This window comes from Aquarana catesbeiana, linkage group LG03, assembly GCF_042186555.1.
Source record: "Aquarana catesbeiana isolate 2022-GZ linkage group LG03, ASM4218655v1, whole genome shotgun sequence".
In the NCBI taxonomy this organism is placed as follows: Eukaryota; Metazoa; Chordata; class Amphibia; order Anura; family Ranidae; genus Aquarana; species Aquarana catesbeiana.
The window spans coordinates 319,306,126-319,332,509 of NC_133326.1; the positions used below are offsets into that span (position 1 = coordinate 319,306,126).

The 26,384-nt window shown below is 43.8% G+C and overlaps 1 protein-coding gene across 1 annotated transcript in view; it reads left to right on the forward strand.

Annotated features, from left to right (window-relative positions):
* CCDC87 (coiled-coil domain containing 87) overlaps positions 1-26,384 on the forward strand; it is a 111,502-nt gene that overhangs the window by 10,767 nt on the left and 74,351 nt on the right. The window contains exons 3-6 of the mRNA XM_073620397.1: positions 4,061-4,132; positions 8,017-8,159; positions 21,810-22,060; positions 25,289-25,520. Coding sequence (XP_073476498.1) covers positions 4,061-4,132; positions 8,017-8,159; positions 21,810-22,060; positions 25,289-25,520 — 698 coding nt within the window. The remainder of the gene's footprint in view (positions 1-4,060; positions 4,133-8,016; positions 8,160-21,809; positions 22,061-25,288; positions 25,521-26,384) is intronic.

Here is a 26,384-nt window from a genome sequence, read left to right on the forward strand (position 1 = left end):
AAAAAATTATTTATTCATGTTCACTGAACAATTTATCGGTCATTATATGATGGCACGATCGTTTGCGGTCACGGTCGAACGTTCGTTTTTCGAAAATGGGTTCGGCCGATTTTCTGTATAGTGTATGGCCAGCATTAGTCTGTAGGGTTCAATATTGATTTGGCCCACCCTTTGCAGCTATAACATCTTCAACTCTTCTGGGAAGGCTGTCCACAAGGTTTAGGAGTGTGTCTATGGGAATGTTTGACCATTCTTCCAGAAGCACATTTGTGAGGTTAGGCACTGATGTTGGACAAGAAGACCTGGCTCGCAGTCTCCACTCTAATTCATCCCAAAGCAGTGGCGGCTGGCGCTCAACATTTTTGGGGGGGGGCGCAAACAAACTGAAAAATTCTGAAAAAAAAAAAAACCATCAATTGCAGCCACTGTACCATCAAACGAGCCACTCTGCCCATCAAATGATGCCACTGTGCCATCAAATGCTGCCACTGTGCCATCAAACGCAGCCACTGTGCCGATTAAATGCTGCCAGTATGCCCATCAAATGCTGCCAGTGTGCCCATCAAATGCTGCCAGTGTGCCCATTAATTGCAGCCAGTGTGCACATCAAATGCTGCCAGTGTGCCCATTAAATGCTGCCAGTGTGTCCATCAATTGCAGCCAGTGTGCCCATCAAATGCTGCCACTGTCCCATCGAATGCCACCAGTGTGACCCCCCCGCCCGCTCGCTGTCTGCCCGGCACTTACCCTGTCTTGGTGGGGCAGCTGTTGACGGCAAGGCGCAGGGTCCTTTAAGCCAGCATCTCCTGCCATCCTTATCTCCCGACTCCCATCCTCTCCTCCGGATAGGCGTCCAATAGCAGCGCCTGTCATTTCAGCCAATCAGGTGACAGGTAACAGGCCCGAGTACCTGATTAGCGGAGAGGCGGTTCAGTGTTAGGAAAGCAAATATTTATTTGCTTTCCTAACACAGCTGAGTGAACTGCGAGGGCCTATGGCTCTAATCAGGTGCTTTAAAAACACCCCCGCCACTGTAATTCAGGCGCCCGACGCCTGAAATGGGGCCGGACGCCTGAATGGGGGGTGGCTGCGGCAGCCATGGATAGATTCATGCAATGCATGAATCTATCCATAGTGCACAGAGGGGATGGCAGGAGAGAGGGGGCGGCGCCCGTGCACCCTTAATGCACGGGCCGCCACTGTCCCAAAGGTGTTCTATTGAGTTGAGATTAGGAATCTGTGCAGGCCAGTCAAGTTTCAGCCAATCAGGTGACAGGTAACAGACCCGCTCATCCATGTCTTTATAGACCTTGCTTTGTGCATTGGTGCGTAGTCATGTTGGTACAGGAAGGGGTCATCCCCAAACTGTTCCCACAAAGTTGGGAGCATGAAATTGTCCAAAATGTCTTGGTATGCTGATACCTTAACAGTTCCCTTCACTTGAACCAAGGGGCCAAGCCCAACCCCTGAAAAATAACCCCACATCATAATCCCCCCTCCAGCAAAGGCTTTGGACCAGTGCACAAAGCAAGGTCCATAAAGACATGGGTGAGCGAGTTTGGGGTGGAGGAACTTGAATGGCCTGCACAGAGTCCAGATTTCAACCCGACAAAACACCTTTGGGATGAATTAGAGCGGAGACTGCGAGCCAGGCCTTCTCGTCCACATCAGTGCCCGACCTCACAAATGTGTTTCTAGGAAGAATTGACAAACATACCCATAGACATACTCCTAAACCTTGTGGACAGCCTTCCCAGAAGAGTTGAAGCTGTTATAGCTGCAGAGGGTGGGCCAACTCAATATTAAAAATTACGGACTAAGACTGGGATGCCATTAAAGTTCACGTGCATGTGAAGGCAGGTGTCCCAATACTTTTGGTAATATAGTGTATGTTGAGTGGGGACGGCCACGTGCTGATGGAAATTCAATGGTCCCTGCTGAACCAGACAAATTTCGATGAGTGTATGGCCAGCTTATGTGCTCCTTCGCACTGGTGGTAATGCTTACTGCCCTCTGAAAAGCGATCCACAGTGGAGGGCAGTAAAGCAGCAGCTGATAAGGCATTCAGAAGGTGCTACTTCAGAGAGAACGTAGAGAAGGGAGAGAGAGCGGAAAGAGCTGCTGCTCTCGAGCACATCACAGTATCGAGGGCACAGGTAAGTATAAGGTGAGGCTGGGATCCTGTGGCATAGAAAGTTTTTTTTTTTTTTTTACCTTAGTGCATAGAATGTATTAGGGTAAAAAAACTTAAGGCGTTAGAACTACTTTTATAACATTTAGTCAGTCAAGGCCAAGTCCACCCGAAACTGATACTTCAGTTTTTTGTAGCTGCTGTTATGTCGCATCAAATCCTGTAAAAAATACACCGGAGGGTGCAAATGCCTTGTGCATTACTATATGATATAAATAAATAAATAAATAAATATATATATATATATATATATATATATATATATATATATATAATTGAATCCACCAAGACAAATAGATACTCACAAGCAGATGAAAGCAGCAAACATAAAACTGGTGTACTCTAGCCGATTGCGGTGTAACCTGTCCTAGGGCCAAACGATTGGATGTCTGATGCGTTTCAGGGGTCAGACCCTCTTTCTCAGAGCTAAACCAACCTGGTAAGCAGTGGCTATTTAAATGATCATGGATCGGTGGTACCCTCCTCTCAATGGGCAGGCATGTGGGCAGAGCCTAACCAATTACCATTCGTAACCCAGCAACCCAAAAGGTGGCCTTAAAGTAGAACTATAGGCAAAACTTTTTTTTCTTTTGGATGGCGTAACGGAGGGTTATAACCCCGGTCAGATTTTTTTTTCACTATCTGTGTCCTATTGTGGAGATTTCCCTTCACTTCCTGTCCCATAGCCAAACAGGAAGTGAGAGGAAATCCCTGCAATTCCTTGGGGACCCCCCAGTCACCAGAACTAGTGCCCCCACTGGAAGATTTTCCCCTCTATTACTTTTCTAGGGGACAACCCAAAATTTGGGATTTTCTTTTACTTTCACTTTTAGTAATTATAGTAAACAGGACAAAGAGAGAGGGTGAATCTCTTTATTGGAGGCACAGACAGCAATAAAAACTGACAGGTGTTCTAATCCCTTTGCACTCTATCCAAAACTGAAAAAAAAGTTTTGCTTTAGGCTGGGTTCACACTGCTGCGAATTCTATTGCGAATTTGAGCCGTTGCGATCGCTCAAATTCGCAAGTCATTTAAATTACATAGATTAACATTAGTGCCGTTCACATCGACGCGTTGCGAATATAACCTGCGTGAAAAAAAGGTCCTGTGCGAGTTAAGGCTAGGTTCACACTGCTGCAGTGTGAATTTACCGCGATTTTACCGCGATTTTACCGCGATTTTACCGCGAATTTACCGCGATTTTACCGCGAATTTCAGGAGTTGGATATAGCTGCGATTGATAGTCTAGCCAATGGAATCATAATGTAAAAAAAAAAAGGGTCTTAACTTCCTGTGTACTTCCTGGTTTTTGTGGAGAGTAGTGTGGTGGAATTCGCACATATGTGAACCATCAATGCGATTCAAGAACGATTTACATTGATGTCTATGGAGACTAAATTCGCAACGCAACGCAGTAAACTCGCACAGGACCTTTTTTTCACGCAGGTTATATTCGCAACGCGTCGATGTGAACGGCACTAATGTTAATCTATGTAATTTAAATGACTTGCGAATTTGAGCGATCGCAACGGCTCAAATTCGCAATAGAATTCGCAGCAGTGTGAACCCAGCCTTAAACCCAACACCCAAAAAAAAAAAAAAAAAAAATATATATATATATATATATACACACATCTATACATAAAGTGTTGTATTCCTGGATTGTGCAGATTCTGTATGGGTGGAGAGCTGTTTTGATTGGTCATTAATATTTGTAAAAATTGGTTATATGATGAGGCATTCAACAAAAAGACAAGAGCGTTTACTTTGCAGCTGGATGTAAGCATATAAATAGGGCTGTTTAGAATAGGGCTACCCCAGGGGATAATGCTGACTACAATAATACTCTATAATTCTGTTTATTGCAGATATCATTGAGCCCGAGAAGCCCCCAGGAGACAAGAAGATAAAGGAAATTGTCAATGAAAGCATTTGCAAAGGTGCAGTATTCTAAGCTGGCTATACACAAGCTATACACAGGCTAATTTTATGGAAAATTGGAAGAAGATGTGTTGAATATTCAAAGAATGTTCTAGAAATATTTGACAAACACGAATGACATTGCAGTAAAATCATGCTTTGCAAGATATTGCTTTAAAAACAATTCATCTAAAAGGTGAACAAAAACAATACCCCTGTAGGGTTCAATACAAAATATGTGTGTCAAAAAATAAAGTTAGCTCATATTAAATCATAATGAACAATTTGCATTAAATAAATGGTGAAATGACAATCCCATAACATATGATTCACTTACTGCATGCATAACAGAGAACTAAACCTTGGTTTGAGAGTAACTTGGTTTGAGAGCATTTTGCAAGACAAGCTAAATTTTTTTAATAAATTTTGACTTGATATACAAGTGATGTCTTGATATACAAGTAGCGCCACATCACAAATGAATATAAAAGAGAAGAGAGGCGCCTCTAAGTGTAGCACTATGGTTACATTTAATGAAGGTGCAACATTTACCAACTCACATGGTTGATGATTAAAAGAGGCACATCTAAGTATGCAGGCATCCGGGGTAAAGCTGTCCACATAGACTGTCCTCCTCACCGCCATTGATGTCATCCCTTCCACGCTGCGCTCCACGAGTGGTTCAAGCCTCGCTTTCCGATCACTCTACTGCAGAGTAGTCTTCCCGGTCACGATTGCAGACTGACAGCGGTGAGAGCCGGTGGTGCGATGGAAGGTCTATGAGGACAGATTTACCCCGGATTCCTGCATACTTGGATGTGCCTCTTTTAATCATCAACCATGTGAGTTGCTAAATGTTGTACATTAAATAAATGTAACCATATTGCTACACTTAGAGGCGCCTCTCTTCTCTTTTATACTCTGGAGCTCCTGCTGGATTTTGCTTCTAATCCCCTTGTGGAGGCTTCCATTTGTGGATAGACATTTTATGGTTACACAACCTATCACATTACTATAATCTTTTTATATGGACTATAAACTTATGAATAATTGGTTGTGGAACAAATCATTTGCGTATGCTCGCAATCCAAGGTTTAACTGTATATAAAAGTCCAAATGTGAAATCTTGAAAAAAATGAAAGTCCACGTGTAATAATCCCAAACCATCACAGCCAAGTGTGTCAGTTCCCTTACCAAACAGTAATGATCTCCAAATGATAAAAGATCAACAGCACAGAAATCATCCAATTGGGGGACCACCATTCAGGATACCACTGCCTCCACAGTCCTTCACTGGTTATCCAAAGCCAGCACCTCAAAGTAACAATGGGTAGGATAAAGAACAAAGACCATAGAGTAGTATGCTCAAACCACATGATTTATTAACCACTTGCCGACCAGCCGCCATCATTATACTGCGGCAGGTTGGCTCAGCTGCGTGAATCGGCGTAGGTGTACGTTGGGCGATTTAAGAACAATAGCAGGCGCATGTCAGCGGCGTGTCGTCGGAGCCAATGCGTGTGGCCAACGGCCAAGATGTCCGCCGGCCACCCGCCATCGCTTCACAGTGAGCCAGAACAGGGATCTGTCAATGTAAACAAACAGATCCCCATTCTGACAGGGGAGTAGAGAGAGATTGTCTGTTCCTAGTGATCAGGAACAGCGATCTGTCTCCTCCTCCAGTCAGTACACTCCACCTACAGTTATAAACACCTCCCTAGGGAACACTTAACCCCTTGCTCGTCCCCTAGTGTTAACCCCTTCCCTGCAAGTGTAATTTATACAGTAATCAGTGGCTATTTTTAGCACTGATTGCTGTATAAATGTCACTGGTACCAAAAAAGTGTCAAAGTGTCCAATCTGTCCGCTGCAATGTCGCAATCCCGCTAAAAATCACTGATCACCACCATTACTAGTAAAAAAAAAAAAATTATAATAAAAATGCCATAAATGTATCCCCTATTTTGTAGACGCTATAACTTTTCCACAAACCAATCAATATACGCTTATTGCGATTAGTTTACCAAAAATATGTAGAAGAATACAGATTGGCCTAAACTGATGAAGACATTTTTTTTTACATTTTTTTGGGGATATTTATTATAGCAAAAAGTAAAAAATATTATTTTTTCTTCAAAATTGTCGTTCTTTTGTTTATAGCGCAAAAAATAAAAACCGTGGAGGTGATCAAATACCACCAAAAGAAAGCTCTATTTGTTGGGAAAAAAATGGACATAAATTTTGTTTGTGTACAACGTCGCATGACTGCTCAATTATCAATTAAAGCAATGCAGTGCCATTTTGCAAAAAATGGCCTGGTCATTAAGGGGGTAAATCCTTCCGGGGGTGAAGTGGTTAACCACTTAAGGACCGCGGTTGTGCATTGGCAAGTGGTTAAAGTAGAACTATAGGCAAAACTTTTTTTTTTTTTTTTTGCTAGTTTTTTTCGCCATCTGTGTCCCATTTCGGAGATTTCCCTTCACTTCCTGTCCCATAACCAAACAGGAAGTGAGAGGAAATCCCTGCAAATTAAGGGAATTCCTTGGGGACTCCCAGGTCACCAGAACTAGTGTCCCCATTGGAGGATTTCCTCTCTATTACTTTTCTTGGGACAACTCAAATTTTAAGATTTTCTTTTACTTTCACTTTCAATAATAATGGTAAACAGGATATACAGAGAGAGTGAATCTCCTTACCGGGGACACAGACCGCAATAAAAACTGATAAGTGTTTTAATCATTCTCCATTCATTTTTGCCTTTAGTTATACATTAAAAGTAGATAACTGTATACTCACAAATGTTAGAGCAACACAGGCAAAACACACCACACCAGGAATCATTAGTGGGTGTACAACATCATATACCGCTGGCCTCACCCTACGCACGTTTCGTCCGGTGCAGTTGATCTTCATCCCCTGACTTTGTGCAAGTATACAAAGTGTGCAAGTATAAGAATTGATGCTGGTTTGAAGCCAAAGGGTAATCACACAAAATACTGATTTGATTCAGATTTTTTTTTTTTCTGTTTGCTCACTTTGCATTATGTAAATTGATAAAAATAGTTACAAACACAATTAAAATTTATATTTTTGAAAGCATTGCTACTTTACAGCATTTCTTCACCTCTGCCTAAAACTTTTGCACAGTACTTAATTTAGCTGATTTAGGCCTCACCCTTGTGGGTATCTGGGACTGTATGACATAAAATTCAGGCATATTTCCACATTCCAGGGACTGCGTAAAGCTGCCCAAGGCAATCAATTGCTGTTCAAGGTTGTTCATGGGTATACAGTGGTACTTGCGTAAACAGGCACATGCGTACAGATGTATGATGACCTATATGTCATCTTAGCAGTTACATGTAATTACAGCCTCCAACTAAAGGCTAAACGGCCATGTGACTGTAGCCTAATGCCCCATACACACCATCAGAAATTCTGCCAGCAAAAGTCAGATGTATGCTTTTGGTCAGAAATTCCAACCGTGTGTATGCTCCATCTGACTTTTGCTGGGAGAATCCCAGCCAGCAAAAGATTGAGAGCAGGTTCTCTATTTTTGGGTCGGAAAAAGTTCCTATCCGAAAATGCGTTTGTCTGTATGCAATTCGGACGCGCAAAAAATCACGCATGCTCGGAAACCATTCGACGCATGCTCGGAAGCATTGAACTTCATTTTCTCGGCTCATCGTAGTGTTGTACATCACCACGTTCTTGGCGGTCAAAAGTTCAGAGAACTTTTGTGTGATCGTGTGTATGCAAGGCAAGCTTAAGCGGAATCCCGTCGGAAAAACCATCCAAGTTTTTTCTGACGGAATTTCTGATTGTGTGTACGGGGCATTAGAGTCTGTTCTAGAGTTTAGCTCTATTAAAATGTTAATAATTTTAATTTTCTTTGTTTGAGCAGATGAGGTATATGCCCATCCAGCCGCCCCATTCATGAAAGACATGCGCACTGTATCACTAGATGTTCTTTGTGATATGGTCAGAAGAAGGTTACACAAACTATTGCCATTTACTCCTGGATCCACAGATGTCCGGAAAGTATTTGTATGTATCATAATTATGGGTTATTGCTTTTGTTTTATCAAATAATGTCATTAGAATTAACTTGCACTTGATTTAATATTTCCTGTATTACAAAATCATGGCTTCCACTCATTGAAGACTACAGGTGCTCATAGACAGCTCAAATTTTGGCTGATTTCTTCTAAAAATGTACATAGCTGGGTGGCAAATTATCAGCTTAAAAGTGAGTGTATCATATCAGATTCAGTCACTGTTAAGTGGGCATGGGCGTCCGCAGAACTTTTTTCAGGGGGGGGGCATAATTTTATGCACACCCATGCTCGGCCCCTTTTCGACAATGTCATGAATGGGAGGGGCTTAGTCATTATTAGGGATGAGCTTCGAGTTCGAGTCGAACTCATGTTCGACTCGAACATTGGCTGTTCGCAAGTTCACCGAACAGCGAACAATTTGGGGTGTTCGCGGCAAATTCGAATGCCGCGGAACACCCTTTAAAAGTCTATGGGAGAAATCAAAAGTGCTAATTTTAAAGGCTAATATGCAAGTTATTGTCATAAAAAGTGTTTGGGGACCTGGGTCCTGCCCCAGGGGACATGGATCAATGCAAAAAAAAGTTTTAAAAACGGCCGTTTTTTCAGGAGCAGTGATTTTAATAATGCTTAAAGTCAATCAATAAAAGTGTAATATCCCTTTAAATTTCGTACCTGGGGGGTGTCTATAGTGTGTCTGTAAAGGGGCGCATGTTTCCTGTGTTTAGAACAGTCTGACAGCAAAATGACATTTTGAAGGAAAAAACTCATTTAAAACTACCCGCGGCTATTGCATTGCCGACAATACACATAGAAGTTCATTGATAAAAACGGCATGGGAATTCCCCAAAGGGGAACCCCGAACCAAAATTTAAAAAAAAAAATGACGTGGGAGTCCCCCTAAATTCCATACCAGGCCCTTCAGGTCTGGTATGGATATTAAGGGGAACCCCGGCCAAAATAAAAAAAAAAAATGACGTGGGGTTCCCCCTAAATTCCATACCAGACCCTTCAGGTCTGGTATGGATTTTAAGGGGAACCCCGCGCCAAAAAAAAAAAAAAAACGGCGTGGGGTCCCCCCAAAAATCCATACCAGACCCTTATCCGAGCACGCAACCTGGCAGGCCGCAGGAAAAGAGGGGGGGACGAGAGTGCGGCCCCCCCTCCCTCCTGAACCGTACCAGGCCACATGCCCTCAACATTGGGAGGGTGCTTTGGGGTAGCCCCCCAAAACACCTTGTCCCCATGTTGATGAGGACAAGGGCCTCATCCCCACAACCCTGGCCGGTGGTTGTGGGGGTCTGCGGGCGGGGGGCTTATCGGAATCTGGAAGCCCCTTTTAACAAGGTGACCCCCAGATCCCGGCCCCCCCCCTGTGTGAAATGGTAAGGGGGTACATAAGTACCCCTACCATTTCACGAAAAAAGTGTCAAAAATGTTAAAAATGACAAGAGACAGTTTTTGACAATTCCTTTATTTAAATGCTTCTTCTTTCTTCTATCTTCCTTCATCTTCTGGTTCTTCTGGTTCTTCTGGCTCTTCTGGTTCTTCCTCCGGCTTTCTCGTCCAGCATCTCCTCCGCGGCGTCTTCTATCTTCTTCTCCTCGGGCCGCTCCGCACCCATGGCATAGGGGGGAGGCTCCCGCTCTTCTCTTCTTCTTTTCTTCTCTTCTGTTCTTCTTCATTTTCTTCTCCGGGCCGCTCCGCAATCCATGCTGGCATGGAGGGAGGCTCCCGCTGTGTGACGGCGCTCCTCGTCTGACAGTTCTTAAATAACGGGGGGCGGGGCCACCCGGTGACCCCGCCCCCCTCTGACGCACGGTGACTTGACGGGACTTCCCTGTGGCATTCCCCGTGACGTCACAGGGAAGTCCCGTCAAGTCACCGTGCGTCAGAGGGGGGCGGGGTTCACCGGGTGGCCCCGCCCACCCGGTTATTTAAGAACTGTCAGACGAGGAGCGCCGTCACACAGCGGGAGCCTCCCTCCATGCCAGCATGGATTGCGGAGCGGCCCGGAGAAGAAAATGAAGAAGAACAGAAGAGAAGAAGAGAAGAGCGGGAGCCTCCCCCCTATGCCATGGGTGCGGAGTGGCCCGAGGAGAAGAAGATAGAAGACGCCGCGGAGGAGATGCTGGACGAGAACGCCGGAGGAAGAACCAGAAGAGCCAGAAGAACCAGAAGAACCAGAAGATGAAGGAAGATAGAAAAAAGAAGAAGCATTTAAATAAAGGAATTGTCAAAAACCGTCTCTTGTCATTTTTAACATTTTTGACACTTTTTTCGTGAAATGGTAGGGGTACTTATGTACCCCCTTACCATTTCACACAGGGGGGGGGCCGGGATCTGGGGGTCACCTTGTTAAAGGGGGCTTCCAGATTCCGATAAGCCCCCCGCCCGCAGACCCCCACAACCACCGGCCAGGGTTGTGGGGATGAGGCCCTTGTCCTCATCAACATGGGGACAAGGTGTTTTGGGGGGCTACCCCAAAGCACCCTCCCAATGTTGAGGGCATGTGGCCTGGTACGGTTCAGGAGGGAGGGGGGGCCGCACTCTCGTCCCCCCCTCTTTTCCTGCGGCCTGCCAGGTTGCGTGCTCGGATAAGGGTCTGGTATGGATTTTTGGGGGGACCCCACGCCGTTTTTTTTTTTTTTTTTTGGCGCGGGGTTCCCCTTAAAATCCATACCAGACCTGAAGGGTCTGGTATGGAATTTAGGGGGAACCCCACGTCATTTTTTTTTTTTAATTTTGGCCGGGGTTCCCCTTAATATCCATACCAGACCTGAAGGGCCTGGTATGGAATTTAGGAGGACTCCCACGTCATATTTTTTTTTAAATTTTGGTTCGGGGTTCCCCTTTGGGGAATTCCCATGCCGTTTTTATCAATGAACTTCTATGTGTATTGTCGGCAATGCAATAGCCGCGGGTAGTTTTAAATGAGTTTTTTCCTTCAAAATGTCATTTTGCTGTCAGACTGTTCTAAACACAGGAAACATGCGCCCCTTTACAGGCATACTATAGACACCCCCCAGGTACGAAATTTAAAGGGATATTACACTTTTATTGTTTGACTTTAAGCATTATTAAAATCACTGCTCCTGAAAAAACGGCCGTTTTTAAAACTTTTTTTTGCATTGATCCATGTCCCCTGGGGCAGGACCCAGGTCCCCAAACACTTTTTATGACAATAACTTGCATATAAGCCTTTAAAATTAGCACTTTTGATTATTCATGTTCGTGTCCCATAGACTTTAACGGTGTTCGCATGTTCGAACGAACTTTTTTCCTGTTCGCATGTTCTGGTGCGAACCGAACAGGGGGGTGTTCGGCTCATCCCTAGTCATTATCACATAAAGCTCAGGCAGGCAGGCAAAGGTTTGAGAAACCTGATGCAAAAGCTTAATAGAAGGATCAAGCTGCCATTGTCTGATTAGCAATTTCTAATCTGTTTAAAGTGGTTTAACATAAAAAGTTTGTTTCGCCAGCTCCTCTTCCCGCCCTCCGTCCTGAGCTGTGCTTCCTCCCGGTCTCCGCTGTTCACTGATGACAGTGGTGGAGGAGGATAGAGGCGGGAGGGCGAGAGAGAGACCGTGACATAGATGGCATGGTGGAGCCACCCACGGACGAGGCTGGGATGGGAGACAAGGACTGGCATCATAGAAAGTGGAGGTTGGCGGCGCAGAAACCCATTCGCGGTGGACAGGTGGACTAAGATCGTCAGGTTGCCAACCCCCGTTATAGTGAGTACTGAAACATTTTCAGTCTTGTGGAGGAAACCTCCAAGTGGCCTGAGCAACTTCCAATACAATGTGGAGCTGAATGATCTCTTATATAACACATATATCTTTCAAGCCTAGAGAATGTACATCTTTTTAGATTGCAATACATCTGTTATGGCAGTGGCGGCTGGTGCTCAAAGTTTTTGGGGGAGCGCAAAAAATGTTGAAAAAAAATCATCAATTGCAGGCACTGTGCCCATCAAATGCAGCCACTGTGCCAAACGCTGCCACTGTGCCATCAAACGCTGCCAGTGTGCCCATTAAACGCTGCCAGTGTGCCCATCATATGTTGCCAGTGGGCGGCACAGTGGTGTAGTGGGTAGCACTTTCGCCTAGCAGTAAGAAGGGTCGCTGGTTCAAATCCAAGACACTACCTGCCTGAAATTTGCATGTTCTCCCTGTGCCTGCGTGGGTTTCCTCCGGGTACTCCGGTTTCCTTCCACACTCCAAAGACATGCTGGTAGGTTAATTGGATCCTGTCTAAATTGTCCCTAGTATGTATGAATGTGAGTTAGGGACCTTAGATTGTAAGCTCCTTGAGGGTAGGGACTGATGTGAATGTACAATGTATATGTAATGCGCTGCGTAAATTGACGGCGCTATATAAGTACCTGAAATAAATAAATTAAATAAAATACCCATCATATGCTGCCAGTGTGCCCATCATGATTGGCGGAGAGGCAGTTTAGTGTTAGGAAAGTGAATAGTCATTCACTTTTCTAACACAGCTGAGTGACCTGCGAGCGCCCGGCATGGCGCTTGTAGGTCACCATTTTTTACGTCTATTAGAGCCAATGGCTCTAATCAGGTGCTTAAAGAACATCCCCCGCCGCTGTAATTCAGGCGTCCTGCGCCTGAAAAGGGGTCAGGCGCCTGAGTAGGGGGTGGCAGCGGCGTCCACAGATAGATTCATGAAATGCATGAATCTATCTATAGGTGATAGAGGGTGGCAGGAGAGAGGGGGCGGCGCTCCCGTGCGCCCTTAATGCACGGGCCACTATTGTGTTCTGTCCATATTTTGATCTTGATGAAAACAGCTATACAGACCGTATAATACAGTCTGTATAGCTGTTTCCATCAAGATCAAAATATGGCCACAACAGCTCCAGTTGTATTGCAATACAAAAAGATGTACACAGTGGTATCGTTGTACAGGCACTGCTGTTACCTGTGGTTCTTCAGCGATAGTCCCAGGACAGGCACTGGCAGCCAGGCAGTGTATTCACTGTCGTCTCGGCCACTGCACGCCACGCACCTGTGACCTGTGGGAGGAGCCGGCGCCGCGCCGGCCGGATCGGCATAGGCACAACATATTTACACAGGCAGAGGCAGGCTGAGGCAGCAGCCAATCACGGAACAGCCGGGTCAGTGTCACAGTGATGTTAAGCAGAGGCCCGAGCGGCAGAGCCAATCTGATGCTCGGGCCGGGGGTAAGGAGGGAGTGACGGATGCATGTGTAGTCGGAAAAGACTGACAGCAGCCCCAGCCCCCAGGCCAGCAGCAGGCTTTGAAAAAAAAGACCACGGCTGTCGCTGAGGCGGCCGCGGAGGCCATTGCAACACAGGGGGCAAGTCAAGTGTCTTCACTCTGAAGGACTTCAACACTCTTACAATTCCAGGGGGGGGGGCAATTGACCCCCCTTGCCCTATGGTGCGGATGCCCATGGTTGTGGGTGCCATGGCTGCCCGAATACAATAGCCGGCTTTAGAGACTCCTCCATGCATGCTTTTAGCGTGGATGGGAGAATTTATTATTTTTCTCTCATTCTCCTAATCAACCCCAATTTGAGCTGTGTGTAGCAGAATTAATTGTAAACCGATATTTTGGTTTGAGTGATCGCTGGTAGCTTAAATCAGCCACAGACACCTTATATGTTTTAGAGACTTTACTGATCATACCTCTTTGCAGTTATTCCTGATTCTAAAGTAGGCCATAAACTAGTAGATTTTTTATTGAAGGATTTCCCAGTACAGTTGATGACCTGATGAATGTCGTTCGAAAGTACTTTAGAAATTTGTTTGAATTTAACATTCTATTTTGAAACAAATGGACTTTTCTGAATGAAAACTGTATTTAGCCCCGGTTCACACAGGGGCGGCACGACTTGCAGGTCGCCTCACTGAGGCGTCCTGCACACGACTGCCACGGCGACTTGTGAAACGACTTCTGTATAGAAGTCTATGCAAGTCGCCCCAAGTCCCCCCAAAGTAGTACAGGAACCTTTTTCTAAGTCGGAGCGACTTGCGTCGCTCCTATTAGAACGGTTCCATTGTACAGAACGGGAGGCGACTTGTCAGGCGGCTAGGTCGCCTGACAAGTCGCCCCTGTGTGAACCGGCACTTACTGTAATGCCCCGTACACACGGTCGGATTTTCCGACGGAAAATGTGTGATAGGACCTTGTTGTCGGAAATTCCGACCATGTGTAGGCTCCATCACACATTTTCCATCGGATTTTCTGACACACAAAGTTTGAGAGCAGGATATAAAATTTTCCGACAACAAAATCCGTTGTCGGAAATTCCGATCGTGTGTACACAAATCCGACGGACAAAGTGCCACGCATGCTCAGAATAAATAAAGAGATGAAAGCTATTGGCCACTGCCCCGTTTATAGTCCCGACGTACATGTTTTACGTCACCGCGTTTAGAACGATCGGATTTTCCGACAACTTTGTGTGACCGTGTGTATGCAAGACAAGTTTGAGCCAACATCCGTCGGAAAAAATCCTAGGATTTTGTTGTCAGAATGTCCGAACAAAGTCCGACCGTGTGTACGGGGCATTAGAAAATTGTTTGAGAAAAAAAATGTATCTTGCTCCTTCAAATTTTCTCATTACTGCGGTTGAAAACAGACGTCGCTTTGACTCCAATGATGATTAGAAAATCAAACAAACATTATTAGAATGAACATTTTCAAACAAAATTCTACTAGTGTATGGCTGCTAATTTTCCTCAGACATAGACATTTTGCACATATCAGAATAATTGGGTGCTGAATACAGATTAGTAAGGTAAGTATGTGGCCAATTTATATCTATATATATAAATATATATACAGCAGAGGTGGGGGACTCGAGTCACATGACTTGATTTTAGTCAGACTCGAGTCACCTGTTTGAGGACTTGCGACTTGCTTGACAAAATTAAATAAATGACTCGACTTGATTTTGACTTGTCACTAATGACTTGCGACTTGACTTTGACTTGGGCTATTTGACTTGCAATGACTTGGCACCACCAGTGCTGTGTCTTGGCCTAGGCAAAAGCCGCCCCCCCACCCCACACACACACACACACACACAAAAGAAAGCTCCCCCCGAGTCCCGGCTTTGGGGTAGATCAGTATTTTGACTTAATTTGTGACTTGACCAAAATAAATGACTTGACTTGACTTGCTTGACTTCTAGCAGGGACTCGACTTGACTTGCTTGCTTTTCGCCACAGTAACTTGGGACTTGCTTGTGACTTGAAGGTTAAGACTTGAGACTTGCTTGTGACTTGCACATGTGTGACTTACTCCCATCACTGATATACAGTATATATACAGTATCTCACAAAAGTGAGTACACCCCTCATATTTTTGTAAATATTTTATTATTATATCTTTTTATGTGACAACACTGAAGAAATGACACTTTTCTACATTGTGAAGTAGTGAGTATACAGCTTGTATAACAGTGTACATTTGCTGTCCCCTCAAAATAACTCAACACACAGCCATTAATGTCTAAATTGCTGGCAACAAAAGTGAGTACACCCCTAAGTGAAAATGTCCAAATTGGGACCAAAGTGTCAATATTTTGTGTGGCCACCATTATTTTCCAGCACTGCCTTAATCCCCTTGGGCATGGAGATCACCAGAGCTTCACAGGTTGCCACTGGAGTCCTCTTCCACTCCTCCATGAAGACCTCACGGAGCTGATGGATGTTAGAGACCTTGCGCTCCTCCACCTTCTGTTTGAGGATGCCCCACAGATGCTCAATAGGGTTTAGCTCTGGAGACATGCTTGGCCAGTCCATCACCTTTACCCTCAGCCTCTTTAGCAAGGCAGTGGTGGTCTTGGAGGTGTCTTTGGGGTCATTATCATGTTGTAATACTGCCCTGCGGCCCAGTCTCTGAAGGGAGGGGATCATGCTCTGCTTCAGTGTGTCACAGTACATGTTGGCATTCATGGTTCCCTCAATGAACTGTAGCTCCCCAGTGCCGGCAGCACTCATGCGGCCCCAGACCATGACACTCCCACCACCATGCTTGACTGTAGGCAGGACACACTTGTCATTGTAGTCCTCACCTGGTTGCCGCCACACACGCTTGACACCATCTGAACCAAATAAGTTTATATTGGTCTCATCAGAGCACAGGACATGGTTCCAGTAATTCATGTCCTTAGTCTGCTTGTCTTCAGCAAACTGTTTGCCGGCTTTCTTGTGCATCATCTTTAGAAGAAGCTTCCTTCTGGGATGAAAAACACAAAACCTCTGCGCTTAGGACAGAAAGAGGGGGACAAGATATGGAAACAAGAGGGAGGAGGAAAAAGACCAAGGGGGTGGGGAGGGGGGAGGGGAAGGGGGTTAGTAATAGGAGGTGCAGGGGGTAAAGAACCCCAAAGAGAGAAAAAGGGGGAAAAGGAAAAGAAAATAAGAAAGAAAGGTATGCTGCCACCTTTAGTTAAGCCCTCAAAGAGGACTAACATATATATGAAATTTTAAATAGAGGTATGGCGCTTCCTTATAAAGTGTGTACTTGATAATAATGTGACCGATATGAACTATACCATACACAAACAGTGATAAATAATCATATAAGTGCCCCCATAACTGGTAAAATATATGTGATACGAAACGTGAAGAAGACCCTAATTAGGTACCATATACCTATAAGCCCAGGTAATTTCCAAAAAGTACCACTAGGTGTGGCTGCTGATACACTATGCAGCTAATATGATGATTCCAACATATATATATGCAAAAAATATAAAAATTAGTATAATATACCAGTGCAATCAAATCCAAAAAATTATTATTATGTACCCAAATGATCTGCAAAATGTATAATAGCTTATATGGATAGAAAAAATGTTCTGTCACAAGTACTGCATCCCAAACTGCAAATAGCAGAAAATTATATGTATATAAATATGCAAAAAAGTTGTATACCAGTGCAATCAAATCCAAAAAATATGTATCCAAATGATCTACACAATGTGTCTCAACATATTGAATAAAGAAAAAATAATAAAAAATATTAAAAAACACAAAAAACTGTCACACGTGATACGTCCCAGATTGCAATTAGCAGATGAGAAAAAAAAAAAAAAAAAAAAAAAAAAAGTTCCAAGAGTTTGGTGACTGTGGTGCCCTTATAGATGAAAAATCCGTGACTTCTGTGCTCCCCCTTTTGGCTCCCCACTCACCGACTCCCACTGCCCCTGCAGGGGTAACAGACACTTCAGGATCCCAATCCCGTCCTCTTGGCCGATATCCCGTGGTCACTGAGATAGGATGTCCTCTCTCCCAGGCGTTTCCAAATAGCCTCTTTGTACCACCTCCTTATACCACGTCCAAGACAGGGATCCCCAAAGAAATCCAATCACATTGTGTTTGAGCAATTTCTCCTGAGCTTATAGTTCTCCGACGTCTCCCCCACTGGGTCCCGACAAGAGTCCCCGGCCGTCCACCACGTCAACAGGGGAAAAGGGGGGGTTAATCGTCCATGCGTGTCTTACAAGGAGTCACACCAAGTGGATATTTCCCAAAACTGGGGAGGAGCGTAGGGGCAAGCGAGCGAGACCTGTCTTCAGAGTATAAGTCAGTTGATCAGTCTGATGAAACAGTAGGAACTAAAAGGCTTTTAGTTCCTACTGTTTCATCAGACTGATCAACTGACTTATACTCTGAAGACAGGTCTCGCTCGCTTGCCCCTACGCTCCTCCCCAGTTTTGGGAAATATCCACTTGGTGTGACTCCTTGTAAGACACGCATGGACGATTAACCCCCCCTTTTCCCCTGTTGACGTGGTGGACGGCCGGGGACTCTTGTCGGGACCCGGTGGGGGAGACGTCGGAGAACTATAAGCTCAGGAGAAATTGCTCAAACACAATGTGATTGGATTTCTTTGGGGATCCCTGTCTTGGACGTGGTATAAGGAGGTGGTACAAAGAGGCTATTTGGAAACGCCTGGGAGAGAGGACATCCTATCTCAGTGACCACGGGATATCGGCCAAGAGGACGGGATTGGGATCCTGAAGTGTCTGTTACCCCTGCAGGGGCAGTGGGAGTCGGTGAGTGGGGAGCCAAAAGGGGGAGCACAGAAGTCACGGATTTTTCATCTATAAGGGCACCACAGTCACCAAACTCTTGGAACTTTTTTTTTTTTTTTTTCTCATCTGCTAATTGCAATCTGGGACGTATCACGTGTGACAGTTTTTTATGTTTTTTAATATTTTTTATTATTTTTTCTTTATTCAATATGTTGAGACACATTGTGTAGATCATTTGGATACATATTTTTTGGATTTGATTGCACTAGTATACAACTTTTTTGCATATTTATATACATATAATTTTCTGCTATTTGCAGTTTGGGATGCAGTACTTGTGACAGAACATTTTTTCTATCCATATAAGCTATTATACATTTTGCAGATCATTTGGGTACATAATAATAATTTTTTGGATTTGATTGCACTGGTATATTATACTAATTTTTATATTTTTTGCATATATATATGTTGGAATCATCATATTAGCTGCATAGTGTATCAGCAGCCACACCTAGTGGTACTTTTTGGAAATTACCTGGGCTTATAGGTATATGGTACCTAATTAGGGTCTTCTTCACGTTTCGTATCACATATATTTTACCAGTTATGGGGGCACTTATATGATTATTTATCACTGTTTGTGTATGGTATAGTTCATATCGGTCACATTATTATCAAGTACACACTTTATAAGGAAGCGCCATACCTCTATTTAAAATTCCTTCTGGGATGACAGCCATGCAGACTAATTTGATGCAGTGTACGGCATATGGTTTGAGCACTGACAGGCTGACTCCCCACCCCTTCAACCTCTGCAGCAATGCTGGCAGCACTCGTACATCTATTTCCCAAAGACAACCTCTGGATATGACGCTGAGCACGTGCACTCAACTTCTTTAGTTGACCATGGCGAGGCCTGTTCTGAGTGGAACCTGTCCTGTTAAACCGCTATATGGTCTTGGCCACCATGCTGCAGCTCAGTTTCAGGGTCTTGGCAATCTTATAGCCTAGGCCATCTTTATGCAGAGCAACAAAAGTTATAGCGTCTACAAAATAGGGAATAGTTTTATGGCATTTTTATTAATAATTTTTTTTTTTTACTAGTAATGGCGGCAATCAGCGATTTTTATTGTGACTGTGACATTATGGTGGACAGATCGGACACTTTTGGCGCTATATTGGGACCATTCACATTTATAGAGCAATCAGTGCATTAAAAATGCATTGATTACTGTGTAAATGTGACTGGCAGTGAAGGGGTTAACCAGGAGGGGGCGCTGTAGGGGTTAAGTGTGTCCTAGGGATGTGTTCTAACTGTGGGGGGGATGGGCTATGTGTGACACGACACTGATCACCGTTCCTGATTACAGGGAGCTGTGATTAGTGTCAGTGTCACTACGCAGAATGGGGAAATGCTTGTTTACATCAGCATTTCCCCGTTCTTCCTCTCCGTGAGACGATTGTGGGTATCCCCGCGGACATCGAGTCCGCGGGACCCGCAATCACACTCACGGAGCTCGCGGCGGAGTCGCGCGCGCCCACAAGCCGCATCTTAAAGGGCAACGTACAGGTACGTTAATATGCCTGTACGTGCCCTTCTGCCGACGTATATCGGTGTGAGCCTGTCGGCTGTGTGTTGAGTTATTTTGAGGGGACAGCAAATATACACTGTTATATAAGCTGTAACCTCACTACTTTACATTGTAGCAAAGTGTCATTTCTTCAGTGTTGTCACATGAAAATATAATAAAATATGTACAAAAATGTGAAGGGGTGTACTTACTTTTGTGAGATGTCAGTCAGATATATATATATATATATATATATATATATATATATATATATATATATATATATATATATACGTATATACATATATTGTATGTATTGTGAGAACTACCTTGAAATGGTAGCACATTAAAGCAGAGTTCTGCCCGCCCCCCCCCCCAGCAAAAAAATAAAAGTCAGCAGCTACACACACTGTAGCTGCTGACTTTTAATATTAGGAAACTTACCTGTCCTGGAATCCAGCGATGTCAGCATCCCAACTGATGTTTCCACTGGCTCTCGGGTGCTGCCACCAGCATTCGTGGTAAGGGGAACAGGCAGTAAAAAAGAGTGAAAAAGCAAAAAAAAATCAGCCTTTTAAGTCCATGAGGCTGAAGTGAGGTTAGACGTCACTCCGATCGTTTCCACCTTTACCAATCTCTCTGGTAAGTGGGGAAACGACTGGGAAGCGATGGGGGGCACCTCTCCCGCCGCCTCTAAAAGTGATCTTGCTGCGAATGCAAGAGGATACTGGGGTTATGGCAGCTAGCTGCTGCCATACAACGGTATTTAGCATCAAAGTAATGACTACTACTACCCAAAGCAAAATGGAGGTAGTTAGTACTGCTCATAGCAAAGTGGAGGTAGTTAGTACCGCCCAAAGCAAAGGGGAGGGAGGTAATACCACCCAAAGCAACGTGGAGGTAGTTAGTACCTCCCAAAGCAAAGTGGGGTAGTTAGTACCACCCAAAGCAAAGTGGGGTAGTTAGTACCACCCAAAGCAAAGTGGAGGTAGTTAGTACCACCCAAGCAAAGTGGAGGTAGTTAGTACCACCCAAAGCAAAGTGGAGGGAGGTAATACCACCCAAAGCAACGTGGAGGTAGTTAGTACCGCCCAAAGCAAAGTGGGGTAGTTAGTACCACCCAAAGCAAAGTGGGGTAGTTAGTACCACCCAAAGCAAAGTGGAGGTAGTTAGTACCACCCAAGCAAAGTGGAGGTAGTTAGTACCACCCAAAGCAAAGTGGAGGGAGGTAATACCACCCAAAGCAACGTGAAGGTAGTTAGTACCGCCCAAAGCAAAGTGGAGGTAGTTAGTACCGCCCAAAGCAAAGTGGAGGTAGTTAGTACCGCCCAAAGCAAAGTGGAGGTAGTTAGTACCGCCCAAAGCAAAGTGGGGTAGTTAATACCACCCAAAGCAAAGTGGGGTAGTTAGTACCACCCAAGCAAAGTGGAGGTAGTTAGTACCACCCAAGCAAAGTGGAGGTAGTTAGTACCACCCAAAGCAAAGTGGAGGTAGTTAGTACCACCCAAGCAAAGTGGAGGTAGTTAGTACCACCCAAGCAAAGTGGAGGTAGTTAGTACCACCCAAGCAAAGTGGAGGTAGTAAGTACCACCCAAAGCAAAGTGGGGTAGTTAGTACCACCCAAGCAAAGTGGAGGTAGTAAGTACCACCCAAAGCAAAGTGGGGTAGTTAGTACCACCCAAGCAAAGTGGAGGTAGTAAGTACCACCCAAAGCAAAGTGGAGGTAGTTAGTACCACCCAAAGCAAAGTGGTGGTAGTTAGTACTACCTGAATTTGTTGCCTGTGTCAATAATGTTACTGAAAAGCTTGCCTGAATCAGGCTCAGATAATTGTAAAGGAAACTACTGCCAGACATACATGCTTTATTCATTTCCCCTGGCCACATTTAATTTGCTGGTAATATCCTGACATAAGTGACAGCAGCTTGCACTGCCCATCAATTAATCTCTACAACATATGAAAAAAGACTGGAATTAGACTTGCGGTTTCCTTGTCATGGCTAATCACCCATTCAATTTGTCATTGGACAGGAGGAGATTATTCTAAGTGAGGTGAAAGTCGCCTGTGACGGTATTCCAGATGTTCTGTGCACTACTTTAATAAATCCCAGAGAAAAGCAGCGTCTGCACCGCCGTCTTCTTGGTCACATCATGATTGTCTCTGAGCAGCTGTTCCTGCACTACTTACACAAAATGGATTGGAGTAAATCACATTCTCTGTTCTCAGAAGAAGCCAATCTCACACGTTGCAAAGCACAGCTGTTGCTTGATTGCTCGAAATTGTAAGTCCCGACAAGAGGCTGTAAAATTGTCTTATTTCATCTCATTTATCACTGAGAAATACATCTGAGAATATGTAAATGTCTCAGTAAAACTGTCATTTTCAGAAAGAGAATACCTTCCTGAGGAGAAGTTTGAGGTACCATATAAACTTCATTATATACATTATAAATCCCCTTTTATTACTTCCAGGAGAACCATTGGGTGGAGTCTTTGATAAATAGGCCAGCCTTAGGGGAAATCTCCAGCATGATTAAATGACAACTATTGTAAACCACTTCAATACTAGGCACTTTCATTCCCTTCCTGCCCAGGCCAATTTTCAGCTTTAAGCGTTGTCACACGTTAAACGACAATTGTACGGTCATGCAATTAATTTTTTCATCATTTTGTTCACACAATTAGAGTTTTTTTTTGGTGGTATTTAATCACTCCTGGGTTTTTTATTTTTTGCTAAATAAACAAAAAAAGACCCAAAATTAAAGTGGTCGTAAAGGCAGAAGGGTTTTTATCCTAATGCATTCAATGCATTAAGATAAAAAGCCTTCTGTGTGCAACAGCCCCCCTTAGCCCCCCTAATACTTACTTGACCCCATCTAGATCCAGCAATGTTGCAGGACAGTCTCAGCTGCCTGAGACTCCCCTCCTCATTGAATGAGACAGCAGCGCAGTGCCATTGGCTCTCGCTGCTGTCAATCAAAGTCAGTCAGCCAATGAGGAGAGAGAGGGGATGGGGCCATGGCTATGTGTCTGAATGGACACACGGAGTTGTGGCTCGGCTCGGGTGCCCCCATAGCAAGCTGCTTGCTATAGGGGCACTCAAGAGGAGGGAGGGGGCAGGAGCAGAGAAGAGGGACCCGAGAAGAGGAGGATCTGGGCTGCTCTGTGCAAAACAACTGCACACAGCAGGTAAGAATAACATGTTTGTTTTTTTGAACTAAAAAAAAAACAAAAAAAAACTAGACTTTAGTATCACTTTAGAAAAAAAACTTGTTTTATTTGTTTCTGTTGTAAGATTTTGCAAATACATAATTATTCTTCATAAATTTAGGGCAAAATGTATTCTGCTACATTTCTTTGGTGAAAATAACCCAAATCAGTGTGTATTATTTAGTCTATAGGAAAGTTATAGAGTATACAAATTATGGTACTGTGTATATTTATCTGAAAATCAATCAATCAAGCAAGAGGCATGGTGAGTTTTTTGAAGTTGTAATATTTTGTCACAATTTTTTTGGAAAACAAAGGAATTAAAAAAAAAAAAAAATTACAATACATACTGTCACCAGTGCAATACAGCATCATCATATAATTGGTGTGGCGTTGATCAGAGGCACTGACTAGTGGCAGTATGTAAAAAAAAAATTGTATTTTTTTTTTTTACTTTTTGTACATTTTTTTTCTTTTTTATAACTTTTTCTTAACCATAGTAACACTGTACTTCTCCAGAGGGGTGATCAGGATTGTTTTTTGTTCACACAATATGATCGCTTATAACAGTGAATATCACTGTTATAAACAACCATTTTTACTTTATAAAATTGATTCATTCACAGTGTATTGTTGTGATTGTCTGTGATTGGCCATAGCTAATCACATGGTACAGATAGGCTGTGATTGACCCTGTCTGTACCATTTGATCACTGTGAAGAATCACAGCTAGCAACACAATAGTACACAATGAATGGCATGAATGGAAGTCATCCATTGTGTACAATTGTCATGTGATCTGCAGCAATCACATGGTACCAATAGCAGCCCGTTACAGTGATCTGTTATCGGCTGTGTCCAGTGAACACAACGAGTGACAGATTGCGCCGAATCGCGGGGCTTCTGTGAGGCACATTCTAGGGAGGACGGCATATCACGTCCACCCAGAACAGCGAATGTCACTCCCTGCGTCATTTGTCTATAGGCCAGGCGGGAAGCAGTTAAACAATTAAAGCTGAAGTTTAGAGATTAATTTCTTTTTAATCAGCACCAGGGGTGGTACTTACTGTATATGAATGATGAGTGTCCTGTGTGCTGATGGCTGCTCTTACTTGAAATCTTCCATCCTCTGCCCCCTATCCCCCAAGAAATACCCCCACAGTTGCAATTTTCCTGTGCTGTGGGGGAAGCTGACAGACTCTTAGCAACTAGTGATGCCGGAAGTGGATGGAGCTACTGGACAGAGGGACTAGCTCCCCATCAGGTCCGCTCTCTCCTAGTGATCGACAGCAGGCAGTGAGCAGACTCTGTAGCCATTAGCAGGTGGTCTGTTGTCAATGGCTTCTATCCACTGTTTAGTGTCAATCACAAGAGCAGCAGACCTGATGGGGAATTAGTGTTTCTGAATCCTATTAGGCTACACCCGTCCAGCTACAAAAATCCGCTGCAGTGGCAGGGAGGAAGCTCAGCTGCACTAAGGATGGAGTGTCCGTATGGCCTCAGTGTGTCTTTGCACACAGCTCTTGCCCCAAATTCATGTACCTGTTTCCAAAAGTTACATTAATCTGTCATTCGCACTGACACTTGCCATGTGGTGGTACGTCAAGATTCTTCAAGCAGTCTATAGATGACTCAATTTTTTTCTTTCAACCAGCAGGTTGAAGAAAAAACCTGACCCTATTCCACCATCCACATCGAGTCTGTCCTACTGAACTATTATGTTGAGACAGTGGGGAGACTTCCCCGCCATCAGAATACACTGATCAGCACTGCAGGCTATAGCCAGTGGCACTGATCAAATGATATTTATCCGACAGGCTGGTTGTACAGAAGTAGATCGACTTCTGTACAACCAATGTCTCCATATATAGATTAAAATTCGTCCCTGCTAAAAACAAAATTTGGTCCCTGCTGAAACAGACAAATTTCAATCCATGTATGGCTGGCTTAAGGGCGTCATAGACACTCTTTTTGATATCCCCAGAGTCTGTTTGGCATATTTAGTTTACTTTGAAATTCCATTGGTCTATATAGACCTGAAACAAACAACCATAAACAACGATGGAAACCCACTCAAGCACTGACAACATATATCCCCCATAAAGATAGTGGAATGATTTAAACACAGGGACCCCAGCTCTGCAAAGCAATAAGGTCCTTATGCTGCCTTCATAAGTCACTAATAATTATTAGAAAATACAAAATATACACGTCAGTTATAGAGTTGGTGGCTTGTCATTGTTCCTCATACTGTACATCTATGATTGTTCAATAGTACTTTTTTTTTTTTTTTTTTGTAGCTTTAATGTTTTTTCAGCCCGGCATCATCTAATTGCTGAAATAAAGGAGTTGGAAGGAAATGAACCTGATGAGGTGACTGTGGAGCAAACTGCCCAGTTTTCTCAGCGCACAGACAAAAAAAGGGTCCTATGTAAATTCTCTAAACAATCTTTTACCATGGAATATTTTATACGATTGGGCAGACCAGACACTGCTGTTAAAAAAGTCCAAAGAGAAACAGATCTGATGCAAGTAAGTAAGATAAATAATGTATATTATTATTATTATTTGATGATAGACATTCAATGAGAACTGTATTAGTGTCAGAAGCCATGAAATCAGACCGAGACAGAAGTACAGTTTGCTCACACTTGTTTAATAATAAAAGTAAATAGAACAAACGTAGTCAAAACATAGCCAGAGTTCAGGAACCGGAACAGATAGTCAGACAAGCCAAACGTCAGGGAGCCGGAGATGAGCGTAGTAAAACAGCAAGCAGGATCTGGAGCCAGAAGGGATGTCAGCCATGCAAGTCTTTTAACAGGAATGCAGGAGAGCGTCTCTGTGATGTTGACTAAGGCGAAGGCAGAGCTCCTCTTGACTGGACGGCTTAAGTAGGCAGGACTGACGAGCAGGATTTCATCATCAGCTGAGTAACTGTGGAGAGATAGGAGCTGGCAATTAGCTGACAGCTGAGCAGCCAGCTCAGAGAAGGAAGGGCTGGGACCATCACTGACAATTAGTTGCTCATTGCAACCAATTGGATGCTCGTTTTTATTTTCTGACTTGTAGTATAAAAATGGCAGCTGCAGAAAATTCCCATTGCATTTAATCTGATCCCAGCTGCTATTTTTTTGTGCAGACATATTAAATTAAAAATTAACATCTGATTTGTTAGTACTGTAATACTATAGGTGCCACGGCCTTTTTTATTCTTGCATAGCAGGTTTTGTGAATCAAACTCTGTGTTTTAAGGCACCAACAGCCTTATTTGATAAAACAGTTAAAAAGAGAAAAGCTAAAATGCAAACTGAGGTAACAAAAGCATTTAGTGGATTCCTTTTAATTGAAGTCAGTTAAAGATGAAATCTGTTCAGTCATGGGTCATTGATCATC